The 19,282-nt window shown below is 34.4% G+C and overlaps 1 protein-coding gene across 4 annotated transcripts in view; it reads right to left on the bottom strand.

Annotated features, from left to right (window-relative positions):
- The window catches only part of CACNA2D1 (calcium voltage-gated channel auxiliary subunit alpha2delta 1), a 1,258,723-nt gene that overhangs the window by 54,892 nt on the left and 1,184,549 nt on the right, over positions 1–19,282 (bottom strand). For all 4 annotated transcript variants that reach the window (XM_053716513.1, XM_053716514.1, XM_053716515.1 and 1 more), the window contains 7 exons: positions 16,548–16,619; positions 15,062–15,214; positions 14,918–14,970; positions 12,435–12,490; positions 8,675–8,804; positions 7,297–7,409; positions 6,777–6,859 (listed from right to left, as the gene is read on the bottom strand). In XM_053716513.1, coding sequence (XP_053572488.1) covers positions 6,777–6,859; positions 7,297–7,409; positions 8,675–8,804; positions 12,435–12,490; positions 14,918–14,970; positions 15,062–15,214; positions 16,548–16,619 — 660 coding nt within the window. The remainder of the gene's footprint in view (positions 1–6,776; positions 6,860–7,296; positions 7,410–8,674; positions 8,805–12,434; positions 12,491–14,917; positions 14,971–15,061; positions 15,215–16,547; positions 16,620–19,282) is intronic.

Raw genomic sequence — 19,282 nt, 5'->3', positions numbered from 1 at the left:
GAGAGTCACTAGAAAGGGAGGGATACAATAAAAACAGCCATTTCCCGCTGAAAAAAATTAAATCCACAAAAAATATGTTTTTCTCATAAATTTAAAGAAAAAAACTTAAAACATAAGCAGAAGAATCAAACTGAAACAGCAGCCTGAAGAACTTTTCTACCAAAAACTGCTTTAGAAGAAGCAAATACATCAAAATGGTAAAATTTAGTAAATGTATGCAAAGAAGACCAAGTTGCTGCTTTGCAAACCTGATCAACTGAAGCTTCATTCTTAAAAGCCCAAGAAGTGGAGACTGATCTCATAGAATGAGCTGTGATCCTCTGAGGCGGGGATTGTCCCGCCTCCAAATAAGCTTTATGAATCAAAAGCTTTAACCAAGATGCCAAAGAAATAGCAGAAGCTTTCTGACCTTTTCTAGAACCAGAGAAGACAACAAATAGACTAGAAGTCTAGTAGCTTCAACATAATATTTCAAAGCTCTTACAACATCCAAAGAATATAAAGATCTTTCAAGAGTATACTTGGGATTAGGACACAAGGACGGAACCACAATTTCCCTACTAATGTTGTTAGAATTCACAACCATAGGAATAAATTTAAAGGGACATTATACACTCATTTTTTCTTTGCATAAATGTTTTGTAGATGATCTATTTATATAGCCCATAAAGTTTTTTTTAAATAAATGTATAGTTTTGCTTATTTTTAAATAACATTGCTCTGATTTTCAGACTCCGAACCAAGCACCAAAGTTTTATGTGAATACCGTCAGCTACCTTCTCCAGCTTGCTCCTGTTTGTGTAAAGGGTATTTTCATATGCAAAAGAAGGGGGAGGGGTGGAGTGTTTTATTTCCCACTTGCAGTGGGCTTTCCAACTACCTTTTCAACAGAGCTAAACTGACAGCTTCTAAGTAAGTTTTTAAACTGTTTTATACTGGATTTTTATATCAGTATCTGTGCATCTTATTCTTTATAGTAGTGTCTTTTACATGCAGTTATATGAAAATGAGTGTATACTGTCCCTTTAAACGAAGTCCGCAAAACAGCCTTATGCTGATGAAAAATCAGAAAAGGAGACTCACAAGAGAGAGCAGACAATTCGGAAACTCTGCTAGCTGAAGAGATAGCCAAAAGAAACAACACTTTCCAAGAAAGTAGTTTAATATCCAAAGAATGCATAGGCTCAAAAGGAGGAGCCTGCAAAGTCTTCAAAATCAAATTAAGACTCGAAGGAGGAGAGATTGATTTAATAACAGGCTTGATACGAACCAAAGCCTGAACAAAACAGTGAATATCAGGAAGGTTAGCAATCTTTCTATGAAATAAAACAGAAAGAGCAGAGATTTGTCCCTTCAAGGTACTTGCAGACAAACCTTTATCCAAACCATCCTGAAGAAACTGTAACATTTTAGGAATTCTAAAAGAATGCCAGGAGAATTTATGAGAAGAACACCATGAAATATAGATCTTCCAAACTCGATAATAAATATTCCTTGAAACAGACTTACGAGCCTGTAGCATAGTATTAATCACTGAGTCAGAGAAACCTCTATGACTAAGCACTAAGTGTTCAATCTCCATACCTTCAAATTTAACGATTTGAGATCCTGATGGAAAAACGGCCCTTAAGACAGAAGGTCTGGTCCTAAAGGAAGTGGCCAAGGTTGGCAACTGTACATTCAAACAAGATCTGCAAACTAAAACCTGTGAGGCCATGCTGGTGCTATCAGAAACACATACGATTGTCCCATAATGATCTTGGAGATCACTCTTGGAAGAAGAACTAGAGGCGGAAAATTTATAAGCAGGTTGGTAAAACCAAGGAACTGCTAAAGCATCCACCATCTCCGCCTGAGGATCCCTGGACCTGGATAGGTACCTGGGAAGTTTCTTGTTTAGATGAGAAGCCATCAGATCTATTTCTGGAAGATCCCACATCTGTACAATTTGACAAAATGCATCTGGATGGAGAGACCACTCCCCCGGATGTAAGGTCTGACGGCTGAGATAATCCGCTTCCCAATTGTCTACACCTGGGATATGCACCACAGAAATTAAAAAGAGAGCCCAAGAAAGTATCCAAGATACTTCTTTCATAGCTAGGGGACTGTGAGTCCCACCCTGATGATTGACATATGCCACAGTTGTGATATTGTCCGTCTGAAAACAAATGAATGGTTCTCTCTTTAAAATATTGATTGGTAACCTCGCCTCTTGAGGTTTCCAAACCCCTTGTGCTGTCAGAGATCCCCAGACAGCTCTCCTACCTGAAAGACTTGCATCTGTTGTAATCATAGTCAAGGTAGGATGAACAAAAGAAGCCCCTTGAATTATACGATGATGGTCTAACCACCAAGTCAGAGAGAGTTGAATGTTGGGAATTAATTAATCAACTGTGATATTTGAGTATAATCCCTGCATCATTGATTCAGCATAGAGGTCTCATATGAAAACGAGCAAAGGGGATCGCGTCCAGTGCTGCAATCATGAGACCTAAATCTTACATGCACACTAAAGAGAATGATTGAGACTGAAGGTTTCGACAAGCTGAAACCAATTTAATTTGTCTCTTGTCTGTTAAAGACAGAGTCATGGACACTGAATCTATCTGGAAACCTAAAAAGGTGACCCTTATCTGAGGAATCAATAAAATCTTTGGTAAATTGATCCTTCAACCATGTCTTTGAAGAAACTACACTAGTTGATTCGTATGAGATTCGGCTCAATGTAAAGACTGTGCTAGTACCAAGATATCATCCAAATAAGGAAACACCGCAATACCCTGCTCTCTGATTAGAGATAGAAGGGCACCGATAACCTTCAAAAAGATCCTTGGAGCTGTTGCTAGGCCAAATGGAAGAGCGACAAATTGGTAATGTTTGTCTAGAAAAGAGAATCTCAGAAACCGATAGTGGTCTGGATGAATTGGAATGTGAAGATATGCATCCTGTAAGTCTATTGTGGACATATAATGACCTTGCTGAACAAAAGGCAAAATGGTCCTCATAGTCACCATCTTAAAAGTTGGGACTCTTACAAAATGATTCAAAAACTTCAGATCCAGAACTGGCCTGAATGAATTTTCTTTCTTTGGGACAATGAATAGATTTGAATAAAACTCCAGACCCTGTTCTTGAAATGGAACTGGAATTATTACCCCTGAAAGCTTTATATATGAAACACACTTCAGAAAAGCCTGAGCCTTCACCGGATTTGCTGGAACGTGAGAGAGAAAGAATCTTATCACAGGAGATCTTACTCTGAATCCTATTCAATACCCTTGAGAGACCCCCACTGATTTTGAACAGAATCTGCCCAAATGTCTTGGAAAAATTTCAAGCTGCCCCCCACCAGCTGAACTGGATCGAGGACCGCACCTTCATGCAGACATGGATACTGGCTTTGGTTTCTTAAAAGGCTTGGATTTATTCCAACTTGAAGAAGGTTTCCAATTGGAACCAGAGTCTTTAGGGGATGGATTGGTTTTCTGTTCCTTTTTCTGTCAAAAAGAACGAAAACGATTAGAAGCTTTAGATTTACCCTTAGATTTTTTATTCTGAGGCAAAAAACTCCCTCAGTGATAGTTGACATAATTGAATCCAACTGAGAACCAAATAAATTGTTACCTTGGAAAGAAAGCGATAGTAATCTAGACTTAGATACCATGTCAGCATTCCAAGATTTGAGCCATAAAGCTCTTCTAGTTAAAATAGCTAAAGACATAGATTTAACATCAATTTTGATGATATAAAAAATAGCATCACAGATAAAATGATTAGCATGTTGAAGCAAACGCACAATGCTAGACAAATCAGGATCTGTTTCCTGTTGTGCTAAGCTATCCAACCAAAAGGTTGATGCAGCCGCAACATCAGCCATAGAAATAGCAGGCCTGAGAATATAGCCAGAATATAAATAAGCTTTCCTTAGATTAGATTCAAGTTTCCTATCTAAAGGATCTTTAAAAGAAGTACTGTCTTCCATAGGAATGGTAGTACGTTTGGCAAGAGTAGACATAGCCCCATCAACTTTGGGGACTTTTTCCCAAAAATCTAATCTAGCCGCTGGCAAAGGGAACAACCTTTTAAACCTAGAAGAAGGAATGAAAGAAGTACCAGGCTTAATCCATTCCTTAGCGATCACATCAGAAATAGGATCAGAAACTGGAAAAACCTCAGGAGTAAACACAGGAGGTTTATAAACAGAATTTACTAGTTTTGATATCAAGAGGACTAGCCTTCTCAATTTCCAAAGTAACCAACACTTCTTTTAACAAGGAACAAATATACTCAATCTTGAAAAGATAAGTAGATATAATCTCAGCTAATTTACAACAGATACACTTAGCTTTGGTAGAACTGTGATCAGGCAGCAGGGTTCCAACAGTTGCTTCTGAGACAGGATCAGATTGAGACATCTTGCAAAATGTAAAAGAAAAAACAACATTAAAGCAAAATTTACAATTTCCTTATATGGCAGTTTCAGGAATGGGACAAAATGCAAACAGCATAGCCCTCTGAGCATATAGAAGGCAAGAGGCATATAGGTAGTGGGGTGAAAAATAAACTAAATTTTTTGGCGCCAAGTATGACGCACAACGCAAAAGGAAGTAGAATTTTTTATTGGCGCCAACAACATCCAGAAATGACGCAACTCGCGTCATAACAGACCAACCTTGTGCAAGGAAACCTGGCGTCAACTAAGACGCCGGAAATTACGTACCTTTGCGCCAAAAAATTATTGCGCCAAGAATGACGCAATAAATAGCAGCATTTTGCGACCTTGCGAGCCTAATTTTGCCTGAGAAATTTAAAGAAAAACAGTCAATTTGAAAAAAAGGACTATATCCCAGGTAAGGAAAATAACTTCCTAAAACATGCTTCCCAAACTGAAACTGACAGTCTGCAAAAGGAAATATACGTAGACCTGACTCCTGGCAAATATAAGTAAAATAATGTAAGTAAAATACATATATTAAGACTTTATATTAATACATAAAGCGCCAAACCATAGCTGAAAGTGTCTTAAATAAAGAAAACATACTTACTGAAAGACACCCCTCCACATATAGCAGATAGCCAAACCAGTACTGAAAAAGTATCAGCAGAGGTAATGGTATATAAGAGTATATCGTCAATCTGAAAAGGGAGGTAGGAGATGAATCCCTACGACCGATAACAGAGAACTTTTGAAAAGATTTCCTGCGAGGAAAACCATAAAATCAATAGGCGATACTCCCTTCATATCCCTCTGTCAAACACTGTACTCTGAGAGGAATTGGGCTTCAGAATGCTTAGAAGCGCTTATCATAGAAGAAATCATAAAAATCAAGCACAACTTACTTCACCACCTCCATAGGAGGCAAAGTTTGTAAAACTGAATTGTGGGTGTGGTGAGGGGTATACTTATAGGCAGTTTGAGGTTTGGGAAACGTCCCTCCTGGTAGAATTGTATATCCCATAAGTCCCTAGCTCATGGACTCTTGCCAATTACATGAAAGAAATATGTATTTAATGATCAGCAACTTTTGTGGTTTCTGAAATTTGATAATTAAAAATGTATATTGCATAATAAATAATAGCAAATACATTATAAAATAAATAAATTAAAAGAAATCTGAAATACAGAGGATGGAAAGCCTTAAGGTGGTTTATTTAAAAATATATATCTAGTGCTGCTTCTCAGTTTTTTTTAACAAAACAAAACAAAAAATAAATAAATACATAAATACATATAAGAAAAAAAATAATTAAATTAGATAAAAGAACTAACCCTCAACACCATATGAATACTTGCAGTAAAATGAAGATAGGAGCTGACATCATTGCTGAGGCACGACTCGTTGTGCATAAAGGCTCATCCTATTAATTACAGGCAAAGCAAGAAAAAGAAAGGAAACACAAAGAAAGACACACAAGATGAGATTTCATGCAGTTGGCAAGCAGTTAGAAGAGATCACGTGACAGCATTCACCCAGAACAATGACTTAAAAAATAAAAATAAATTTAAACAAAATATTCCACTACTACAAAACATAAAACATTGTATCAGTCATTAGCACAATAGCCTAGTAAGAAGAAAATGTACTTTTACACAACAATAACTCAAAAGAGCCTGAGAAGTTAACCCATATTTTAAAAAAATCTAAAATTGTGGAATATTTTTTTTTATTTCCTCTAGAACCCAGGATTAATGTGTTAATAAAATGAGAAATTCAATACATATATTGTATACAAATATTATATCTAAGCAGAAAAAAAAATAAAAAATATCTGCTGCAAACACAAAACAATGTAATTTTAATTAGAATTAAAATAAAAATGTATTCTGTTTTACATGTTTTGCCATTTATATTTGCTTCTGAAATATATTTTTATCTTGTTAATAGATCAGAAACATTCAATAATACATTTTAGAAGATTAATTTGTTTAAACTAATAAATTTTTGAAAAAAAAAATATTTTTTCTTAAATTGTTGTGTGGAAGTACATATGTGAAAAAGGTAGACAAAGCAGCCATTATTTTTCAGTTAATAATGAAACACGATTCAAATAAATAAATAGTAAGTGGTTCAGTGCATGCTGTCAAAGCCAAGAAATGTGTAAGACAGTTGAAAACATTAGTACAATTTCTAAGATATATTCATTAAAAAAAATAAATCAGAAAACTTAAAATGAAAATACAATGAATTTTGTTTAACATTTGAGCACACTTTAAAAAATAACAACTGTGCTTATTTTCCTACTTTATTTCCCCTATTTATTTTAGGACATACCCCAATATCTTGATCAAAGCAAACATCAGGCCCCTTTCTGTGTCTTGGTGTCTGAGCGAGTAAACACGGATCAGGTCCATCGGCTTTTTGTTGTAGTTAAGGAAAGTAAGCATTTATAGTTCTGTTTGTTGAGATAATCAAGAGACGCATGTGATCTTTAAAGTAAAAGATAAATAACAGAATAATACCAAATACATGAGTTGATGTTCCAAAATTATAAAATTTCAAAATAATTAATATAATTTTAATAGGGCAAAAAATTATTTATAATTCCCATTATCTCCATAAATCTAACAAAAATCTTGGTCTACTTAGGATATGTCCCCTACATACATCATTTGTAAATATTTTATAGTCTTATAGGAAAGTGACAATAATTTAAATAATTGTATAATAAACTTTATGTATGAGTTATTAATCATTTAATCACATATTGCATATAATGTATATTACTGACATATTACATTGCTGAAGTGTAATAATAGGCATGAAAATATGAATATTTTACACAAAAGGATACAACGCTGTTCTGCCTGTATTAAAGGTTGTGTATCACACGTGTCACAGGTGCGAATGCTGTCAATTATGATGAACACTAAATTAGTGTTCATAATCTTTTCAACATGATAAATTCTGGGGGGGAAAAAAGAGACATAAATAAATATATACATTTCATTAAATTTTCCGATCAACAATTTTGCAATTTATTTAAAAAATGTACCCAGTATAACATATTGTGCTCTTATTATTTCAATGGGTGCGAGTTTCACTTTTGTTTACATTACCCCCCTCCCACACTACAGGTTTCACCAGAAGCAGAGTAAACAAAGTACCTTGAACAATGAGCTAATATGCTGCTTGTTGTTAAAAGGACATTAAACACTAAATACATTTCATGCATCCTCTCTAATTATGGGTGCTGCAATTTGGAACCTAGCTTACATTGCAGGTATCAGAAGGAAATCTGCTGCACCTGAGTAAACATGTGCAGTGAAAGCTAGGTTTCAACATGGTGGCACTCATGACTAGAGGGAGGCAGGGAATAACCGCAATACTATGCTTATAAAAATAATTGTTTAAAGTTCCCTCAAGATATCAGCTATTTCCCAAGGCCAATACTAAGTAAACTATAACCCTACCAACATTTAAAAGTTTGAAAACTAGACAAATGCTTGGGGCAAGAACAATGAGTGTCTGAAGGGTGACAAACATAGCAAGCAAATACTAAAACCGTGTAGAATAGGGAAACCATTAAAGGGACAGTACACTGTAAAATTGTTTTTCCATAAATGTATTTTAAATGACTTATTATACCAGCTGCGGAGTATAAAATATTTGAGAAATTGCATTTTCGGTTTTATTTGTGTATCTGAAGTAGCTGGTTTTGTGCTTTGAAACCACAGCCTATTACAAGGGGTTGAACTTAAGGTAATATCAGATCTCATTATGTTATCACTTTGTGTACACACACTTGCTTCCTTATCTTATAATTGTCTGGAACACCAAAGCTCAATACATAGAGAGAACAATGGAAAATTATCATTTTATTACTTAACTATCCTGCATCCCACTGAGAGTGTAATCTCTTCTGCTGGCTGTGTTTACTTATGCTTGTCAATAGGCTATACAAAATAGGGGTAAAGGAGCTACTTGCAACCAATTTAATACACTCTAGCAGGTAAAAAAGATCATTGGGAATAATTTAAAGGGGAGAAAGTTTTTGGGTGAACTGTCCCTTTAAGCAGATTAATGCTGCTAATTCAGATGCACAGAAGTAATTAAAAGGAAGCAGCACCCTTACTGTAGTACTTGGGTTCTGAAATGGGACAGTCCCATTTATTTCAGAACAGTTGGGAGGGCTAAAAATACTAAAACAACAAAAACAGTGGATACTCTACCTTGTACAATTGCCACAGTCTAAGAAACCACTAAAGGATTTGTTGTTATTTTCAAAAAAGTATTGCGTTTGTTCAGTAATACAGCTCTCCTTAGACAGAATAATGGAAAAATCATCGTCGTCATACTCAGCTGTAAAACAAGACATCTGTTAGCATTTGTTGACAGCCTAAATATGAAGAAAGATACTAAACGATGGTAATGTCCAAAAGCAATAATAAAGAGGTTTGCAAGACAATTGTTTTTGCCTTAATAGAACATTTCCTTTGCCCAGTGGGACTAAGTTATTTTCAGACCTATATTCTTCAAAATTTTCTCTTTTGTTTTTCTTCACACTCCTGTGCCCCTTGGACATATTATATGTAGTGCATCAGTTTCCCTTGGGTTACTATTTGGAGCCAGGTAATATTATTATAAATAGTTTCAAGGATATATTTCTAAATCACCAACAGATCTGAGGTTTCACAAGAACATACTGTATCAATTTCTTTAAATTGCTTAACACCCATTTTTGAACACAGTATTTGCTTGAACAGCTGATTTAATTTTACACTGCATTTCAAACTAAAATATTCTGTATATATTAAAATATAATACTTTGGTGGATAAGTATTTACTGAAATACTGAGCAAAATACATAACTTTACAGTTTTCCTTTTACTGTACAATAATTGACAACAATGTATTAATATCAAATTATTGAGCTAACATCTAATTATGTTTATACATTTATGTTGAAACTTTTATGAAATTTGCATTTTTACTTGATAAAAATATGATCTTATTTTATATTTCAAAAACGGACTCAATTGTAATTTCAGCTTTATATGTTGATAAGGAGAGTGAAGGAAAAATGAGTAGTTATTTATGAGAAATGATGAATGACAGAACAAGGTGTAAAACATTTCAAGGTAAATCAAGATTCCACTTTACAACGTAACATTAACACAAAAATATATCTGCCTTTATCAGACAAAATACACGTATTTCAAAAGATGTAAGTTGACTTTATCTGTATCAAAATAGATTGAACAATAAGGTCTCCACTTATTATTGTGTGGACAGGCTTCCGTATTTATCACTGCTCGAGCAATGTCACCCCCTGCTCTCACGTTTCCAATCGTGCCAGAGCAGGGGCTGTCAATCACCCCAGTCTGAGTAGTCCGGAGTGATTTTAAACCATCCTCTCAGGTTAAGAAACAGAAGTCTGATGACAGCTGCTTCTTAGCTATTGGCTGCAGACTCACTTATGCAAGACTGCACCAAAGGAGCTCCAAGCAATTAATATTAAGGGAAGGAAAAGTATCTTATGGAGTTCTTAAGGTTTCTATGGTGAAGCCCATTTCAATATACATGAAGATATGGTCTAATGCCATTTTTAAAATCAGCAAATGGCATCTTATCTAAAATTTTGTGTCAAGTCTACCAGGACATTATGCTAAATAAAATGTTTGCCCAATAAAATCCCTGTATCTCACATAGAAGAGTTTGCTGTGTATCTTGTGAAGAAATAGAGGGAAAAGTGCAGAAGACAGAATTAAACTGTGAGTTTACTGACTTTATTATAACTATTTTGTGTTTTGTGAGTTGGGGAACATTTAGGAATAAAGTATGTAAAATTACGTTATGGTTTCATAGTATGCTGCAACGTAAAATGAGTCTCTGAGATTTAGTGAGTTGGCTTAGCTGAACTAGGTTTCCTGTCTCAATAAATCATGACATTTGGCCTTGCTTTTAAAACTATGACATTTTAACTTGGATAAATTTTTATAATAGTTCTGAATAATAAAAAAAAACATGCTAAGTGTTGCAACAACAAATCTTGCAACGTACTGGAAACAATGCAAGAAAATTCATAATGTCATTTATTTTTATGGGAGCTCTCAATGTGTTTCCGATCTAGTTGGTGTTGAATCACAGAGCAATGGAGTGCTGGCAGCTAAGCCAGACATTTCAGCTGAAGTCTATAGGGCATGCAAATTTTGGACATTGATATGTGATTCATAAATAAATGAAGGATATCTTAAAGGGACAAAAAACAAGTTGGGATAGAGACAAAATATAATAATAAGTACTTTAATGCAAATTTATACTGCAGTGCCTCGCCCTTAACCCTTTCTTTTTAGTTTCTGAATTGTAAAGCTCTAACTCCCCCCACACATTTCCTTCTATGGCTGTATCTATTGTTATTTTGGTAGAATTCAAAAGTGCATAGGGATTATCTGCTGGAGCATGCCTAGAAGCTGTGAACTCAGTTGAAATACAATGCCTGTGTCTAAACACTGATAAGTAAGGTAGAGTTGGCTGATCCAGGCAGCTTAGCTATGTTATTAATTTTCCTTATTTTTTGAAATTATTTTAAAATACTTGCCAGCAATTTTGAATAAGCACAGATCCCAACCTGTTTTATGTCCCTTTAAATGGTGGATGTCAAGAAGGTCTCATGATTTTAGGATGCTTTTTCTTCTCTGCTATTTACAACCCTGTATCAGAAATATCTAAAAGAATCAGACTTATGGGACCACTGACTCTTACTATCTGTACCTGGTTCAAAAGGATACAGGGGGGTAATTAAGCCTTTGCACTACAGTGATTTTTATGATTCATATTTGGTATCAAACTGATCCTCATGATGTTATTAGCTTTTCTATATTTCCAGCTAAGGATTCAGATTTTATATGACATGCCATAAAAAAGGGGCTGATGGTTACTTCCATGGATCACTTTCAAAGGGGGCTTGCTCACAAACCTGAAACTGTGATTTCAAAATAATAATTTTGCCATTCTACATGGTAAGTTGTTCATAACAGCGTGTCTGGCCATTTCCGAATTTCATCTCCCTGGAAGAAGAAAACTATATACCTCAGGGAAGTTATAGGTTCTGTAATATTTTCTCCCTTTTATTTTTGAACACTGTTTTGCCTTGTGTAATTGTAATTGTTAATTCCTTTTTATATATAAATGTACTGTGACTCTTTTTTGTTCATAAAAACTTTAAGTTTTGCCTTTGTCTAATATTTGAACCGAACCACATTACTGTAAAAGACTGGTATAACAATACTTTGTGTGTGTGTGTGTGTGTGTGTGGGGGGGGGGGGGGGGTCAGATTACTTTTTTGCTAAATTGTGTTTTAGGATTTTTAATCTGTTAGTCTGGGTTTTTCCTTAAGATTTCCCATATAATAGCATTAGGTGGTGGCAGCAGTGAGCGTGTTTGGGCATTTTTCTAAGGTTTAGTACAGACTAGAGAGTGTTTGCTAACCCATGCACCCACTGAATTAAGTTACAGGCTTGTCTAGAGTGGCTAGTCTGTGAGAAATTGGTTACGGTTGAAAGGGTCTGGTAACCATTTTTGTGCCAAACAAGTGACTGGTACAGGGTTGGTTAACCCTGTACGTCACAGTGGATAACTAGATAATTACATCTAAATGAACAATTTTATACACATACATATAGATTGATGGAAAAAGTTAACTAGAAAAAAAAAATGTAAAACATTCTCAGGAATTTATTAAAGACATTTTTCAGGAAGTGAGAACTTCTATATTTTGTTTAACTTTTTAGGTTAATACATTTGCCTAAAATGACTTTTTTTTTTTACTAATCATTTATTTTTACACAGATAAGTAATGGATTATATTTTATATCAAAATATAAACCCTTGTATGGTTTACTGAACTGTGGAAATGCACATATTGTCCTTAGCAGATGTTTGTATGCATGGAATCATATATATATATATATTGTAATACTAATGATATACCTGCTACTTGGAACTGTGGGAAAGTTATGGTCCAAAACAACTGCTGCATAATAGACCTGAAATATAAACATTATGGTAAGTTTGTTGGGTAGTAATAAAATCAAATACAAAACTAATTTGTATTGAATTTACAAAGAGTCAATATTTTATGTAGTGATATAAATAGGTCCATTAAATACACAAACAATAGGGCAGTATATGATTAAAAAAAGATTAAACAGTCTGAAACAAAAGTAAAAGAGGGGTCTGTACTTGAGCTGTAATCAGTGGTAAATGAACCTTTATCCAACGTACATTGCAGATCTGCATTGGTGCATTGTGATGTTAACCTAATATTATATTGAGTAGGGATGGGCGAATGTCTTTATATACGAATTTGAATGTTAGAACGAATGTTATTGTAGAAATTCGATTTACATAATAGAATACTGATAAGAACGAATATTCTTAAAAATTCGATTTTCGAATGTTATATACAGTTTTCGAATGTCACATTCGAATTCGAATGTCACTTTCGAATATGAATGTCACTTTCAAATTTGAATATTACATTTATAAAACACAATTGTAGACTAGAAACACTATTTCGAATTCGAATGTCACATTCAAATCGAATATTACATTCAAATCGAATATCACATTCGAATTTGAATATTACATTGATAAAACACAGTATTAGACCAGAAATACTATTTCAAATTCAAATGTCACATTCAAATCGAATATCACATTTGAATTGAATAACACATTCAAATCGAATATCACATTTATTAAACACAGTTGTAAACTAGAAATACTATTTTGAATTTGAATGTCACATTCGAATTCGAATATTACATTTAAAAAACACAGTATTAGACTAGAAATACTATTTCGAATTCGAATGTGACATTCAAATTCGAATGTCACATTCGAATTTGAATATTACATTTAAAACACAGTATTAGACTAGAAATACTATTTCAAATTCGAATGTGACATTCAAATTCGAATATTACATTTATTAAACACAGTTGTAGACTAGAAATACTATTTTGAATTTGAATGTCACATTTGAATTTGAATATTACATTTTGAAATTGAATGAATACATAGCTAAACATTCTATTATTTGAACAAATATTTTCGAACTTTATTGAAAAATATGAAAACGAAAATTCGAAAATAGAATGTTAGAATGTTATATAAACATTCGAAATTCGATTTGAACAAACAAATGTATCAAAATTCATTTTCAATTTCGAATTTTTAGAAACATTCGCCCATCCCTAATATTGAGCTGCTTTATCCATTATATAAATAGATACTAGTGTTCATATTCACTATAGGTCTTATTGCTTAATTTTGCTTAAAGGAACATGAAACACAAACATTTTCTTTCATGATTCAAATAGAGCATATAATTTAAAATAACTTTTCAATTTACATCTTTTATCTAATGTGCTTTGTTATATTGGTGGAAAAGCATACCTAGATAGGCTGAGGAACTAGGAGCTAGCTGCTCATTGGTGGATGCACAAATATACCTTTTGTCATTGGCTCCCCTGGTGTGCTCAGCTAGCTCTCAGTAGTGCATTGCTGCTTCTTCAACAAATGATACCAAGAGTATGAAGTAAAATTGATACTAGAAGTAAACTTGAAACTGCATGATCTATCTGAATCATGAAAGAAAAAAATTGTGTTTCATGTCCCTTTAATAACTGTAGTGATAATGAAGTTTCATTGAACTGATTAATCAATTGTATTTCTTTTTATTTTCAAGCAGGTTTGTATAAAGTGTTATCCTGATGAGAGTCATGGAAGTCTAACTTAAAACACATTTCTAAATGCAAATTGTAAGGTCTTATTTATGCAGCATTGTTTTCCAGAGCTGTATATATGGATCCAGCATATTTTATGTATCAAAATAAACTATTGGTGTGAATTATTTCCAATTTTCATTAGAGTTCCTTAAAGGGACACTAAACCCAATTTTTTTCTCTCTCGTGATTCAGATAGAGCATGCTATTTTAAGCAACTTTCTAATTTACTTCTATTATATATGTTTCTTCTTTCTCTTGCTATCTTATTTGAAAAGCAGCAATGTAAAGCTTAGGAGCTGGCCCATTTTAGGTTCAGCACCCAGGATAGCGTTTGCTTATTGGTGGCTACATTTAGCAAACCAATAAGCAAGCGCTTCCCAGGTTCTGAACCAAAAATGGGACGGCTCCTTAGCTTACATTTCTGATTTTTCAAATAAAAATACAAAGATAATGAAGAAAAATTGATAATAGGAGTAAATTGCTTAAAATTGCATGCGCTATCTGAATCATGAAAGAATAAAATTTGGGTTTAGTGTCCCTTTAACTCTATACTAGCTAAAATCTTCTATGATAAAAATACCAATTGATTAAAAAAAGAGTATTATTCCATATTATTTTATAATTAAATAAAAATATACAATGAATATTATAAAACAAAGTGATATAGAAACTGAAACTTACCAAGCGGCTGCAGAGGCCCACCATCCAAGGTTTAATATATCTGCTATAGTCGGCTACAAAATATAGATATATAATTATGAGATTATGGCTATGCAAGGAATTACACTTTTTAAAGGTTCTTACAATAGTTATTAATATACGTACCACAAATACTGTTCTAGCAGCATCTGTTTTTACAGGTTCATCACCTGGGTCACATACAGACTGGTAGTCATATGACTTATTAAAGGCATACACAGATATGTTTACTAGCTTTTTCATCAAGCTTGGGTCAATCTCCCCATAGAATCTGCCAATCTAAAAAAAAAATGAATAAAAAACGATATTAGAGTTATGAAGGGAAGAAAATTTAGTTTGGACAAAATGTTTGTTACGAATATTCAGGGATATTCGTTTCACCAAATATTCGTTGCCTGCACTATTTAGTTTTTGTTTGTTATAAACAAAACTAAATTGAATTTTCAGTAAATATTTACACAAATTTTTGTTAAAACAAATGTACATTTCAAAGCTCCAGGTGAAAAGTTTAACTGTAGCTACAATACTTACCTTAATGTATTCTACAAAGCATGGAGAGCACGTTAAGGTATGTATTAACCGCTTAAAAAAAATAAGTTTTTTCATCAGTATTTTTTCATTTTCTGCTTAGTTAAAACAAAAATTTAATTTTTGTGATGAATGTGGATTCGTCCGAAAACTAATGCACCTCTATAAAAGATATAACATGATTATGTAGGTAAAATATTTCCAAAAGCCTGTTATATCCATTAAAGAGACATTAACCCTTTGAGTGCAAATGACGGCTCTGAGCCATCACAGAGTTTCCCACTCTGGTGCTAATGGCGGCTCAGAGCCGTCACTAGCACTCTCCCACCTTGAGGGAGATCTGGGGGCTTCCACCCGCTCCTAAAACGGTGATCGTGCCTGTAGAGTGACAGGCATCGCCAGGGCTTACCGTTTTGCGTGGTGATGTCATGCACAATAACGTGATGACGTCACCACGCAACTTTATTTATACTTAACAATGTTAAGTATAGGAGCAGGCATCTAAGCAGCTACAGACCCCCAAGACCCACCATTGGAAAGGTAATCACCTAACCTTTCTAACAGTGTAAGTCATAGCACCCAGGTGGGAAAGTGCTTAGCACTCAAAGGGTTAAACACTAAATACATTTCATGTACCTTTCCTCTTATTATGGGTGCCACAATTTTGGAACCTGGGTTTCATGCAGCTGTCTGAAGAAGTGTTGCTGCACATATGCAAACACCTCAGCACTGGAATTCAATGAAGGCTCGATTTCAACATGGCAGAACCCATAACTAGAGGGAGTGGCGCATTTACAGTTATCTGCAAGCGATAGGAGTATATCAAGGGAGTTTGCGCATGTTGGATTTTCCGATTGTATTACAAGTTAAAAGTAAACAAAATCACTTCAGCACAATCACAGATTACATTAGAATGATTATGGAGTCCTCAGAGATCTGGTTAAAGAGACAGTCTACACCTTATTCATCTTAAACTCTTACTTTAGATTAAGCTACAAATACCCTCCTGCACCCTTTCTATATCATGCAGCAGTAACAGTAAAAAAGTTATTTTAAAATTATTGTTTCTGGTCATACAACGTACCTGAGCATTGTAATTATCTTGATTTGACATCAGTAGAAAACCCCCATCATCAAGAATAATGCAATCCATTTGCTGCAAATCAGAATAACAGATAATTATATATATATATATGATATCAATAAAAAAACACATTAGCATCATTTTTGCAACACTGGCGATGAAATGTTTTATGAATTGCTGGATAGAGGATAAAACACAAGTGAGATTGGAAAGGTCCTAGTTAATGGTTTACTTCATATAACTTTGCCTTGAATAGAAATGCAAGTTTCATTCTATTTCACATCAATTTAACTTTGCCTTCAATAGAAATGCAACTTTATTTTACATCGACCTGACAATGACCATTTAAGTATGGGCCATGTGAGATGTCAATGAGGATATGTTGCTATTGAACGTGTGTGCATTGATATTGTTTACTGGCTGTAGCCATCTTGGAATATCCATGCCAGTACTTAAAGGAGGTTCTTTGTAGAATGACTGGGGTGGGATAAAGGAGGCTCCTTACTTTTTTTTGCCCGGGGAGCCCCATAGTTTATCAGTCAGACCCTGTTTATAACTAATGTTGTTCTATTTATGCTTACTTCCTATTTAACATTATTATAGCTAATTATTATTATACCTAATTTAAATCTGGTCTCTAACAAGAAAAGAGACCAGATGAACCTCCTTTTTTTAAGTTTTACAATAGATGTACCCTTGGACTGCTGTTAGTTTTCAAAATGCTGTAAATTTTACTTATAATGATAGTTTTTAATATTTTTTGAAACATAGAAAGGTCAGAATTGAAATGTGCAAGAGAATATTACAATTTTGCACTATACTTTTATTAGCAAAAATGCTTCTAATAAAAGTTATTACTGTTTTTATCTGCATAAACACATATGCTGCGAGGGCACCAGTATTCAGTTTTAGAGAGTCAGCATTGGCTTGTATGACACTAATTAAAGGGACAGTCTAGTCAATATTGAACTTTCATGAGTCAGATAGGGCAATTAATTTTAAACAACATCAAATGTGCTTTGTTCTCTTGGTATTCTTTGTTGAAAGCTACACCTAGGTAGGATCATAGGCTGATTTCCAATACCTTGAAGGCTGCCTCTAATCTCAGTGATTTTTTACAGTATTTCAGAGTTGTTCACAGTTTGATAGTGCTAGTTCATGTGTAAAAACAATACCGGTATCAGCTAGACTTGTGCATGATCGAAAAATTCAGTTTCGGTCCGGTTTGGATTTTTTCGAATTTCGGTTCGGATCGATTCGAATTCGGAAATAATTTGTTTCAGATTCGTTTCGGATTCATTTGGATTTTAATAAATTTGGCTGGATTTGGTTCGAAAATTCGGAATTTCGGTATGTGTTAGGTAGGATATGCTGTGTATTAGACTAGTATTATGTACTGTATATTAGGTGTAACCCATAGCAGAGTGATATAACCTAATATACTGTACAATACTAGTGTAATCCATGGCCATTCGAATTTACCGAATAAATCCGAACTAATTCGGATTTATTCGGTAGATTCGGCACTATTTTAATTCGGAAATTCTAATCGATCTGAATCTCCGAATTTAACGAATTTGGCCGAATTTCCGAATCGATCCGAAATGAATCGCACATGTCTAGTATCAGCGTTAGCAATCACTAGTAGAAATAGATAGCCGGCTGTCCCAGATAAGTAGTAAGAGGAATATTGAAGAGCAACACCCTCAGAACATAGTGCCAAATGGACGTGATTGCCTCAGGCAATCCTTGAAGAGATCGTATGCAGCCGAAGTCAAACTGGGTATTTTTCCAAAACCACTGGATGAAATGAACGATAAAACAGAAAAAAGACAGGCGCAACCCGACTCAGGTGCAAATCATTTAATATGGGATAAGCGCACTTACAACAAATGGCAACTTACAAACGTTAAAATGAAATTGAAGCAAATTAAAGCCAATGCAGTAAGGTCAATGCAGTCTCTCCGGTACTTGCTGAACTCCGGAATATCTTTAACCTTTCGAGCATAACCCTGCTGGCTGTTTATAATTTTTTTTGAAGAACAACTGGCAATTCTACGCGAGCATGTACCTATAGCTTTCCATGGCAGCAGTGTTTGCAACTATGAATAACATTGTTATAAACATAGGGTTACTCTTTAACAAAGGATACCAAGATAATCTTAGAGATATGCTAGAATCTGTGCAATAAGTTGAACTAGCAGTGCAGGCATATAAAATACTAAAGCAAGAGCGACTGTATGTTTCTATAGTAACCCCTCATCAGAATTCAGCACCTATACACATGGAAATCACGTGTTCGCTGTCATAGAATGCTATAGGTACATGCACGAGTAGGATTGCCAGCTGTTCTTCAAAAAAATTATAGACAGCCATCAGGGTTATGCTCGAAAGTTAAAGATATTCCGGAGTTCAGCAAGTACCGGAGAGACGGCATTGACCTTACCACATTTGCTTCAATTTCATTTTAACGTTTGTAAGTTGCCATTTGTTGTATGTGCACTTACCCCATATTAAATTATTTGCACCTGAGTTGGGTTGCGTCTGTCTTTTTTCTGTTTTAGTGCTAGTTCATGCATGCCATATAGATAACGTTGTGCTCACTACTGTGGAGTTATGCAGGAGCCAACACTGATTGGCTAAAATGCAAGTTTGTAAATAGCACTCAGATAAGGGGACAGTCTGCAGAGGCTTAGATACAAGGTAATCACAGAGGTAATAAGTATATTAATATA

The sequence above is a fragment of the Bombina bombina genome, chromosome 6 (assembly GCF_027579735.1).
Source record: "Bombina bombina isolate aBomBom1 chromosome 6, aBomBom1.pri, whole genome shotgun sequence".
Classification (NCBI taxonomy): Eukaryota; Metazoa; Chordata; class Amphibia; order Anura; family Bombinatoridae; genus Bombina; species Bombina bombina.
The sequence above is the reverse complement of the archived record's forward strand: the minus strand, read 5'-3'. Positions and strand labels throughout refer to the sequence as shown.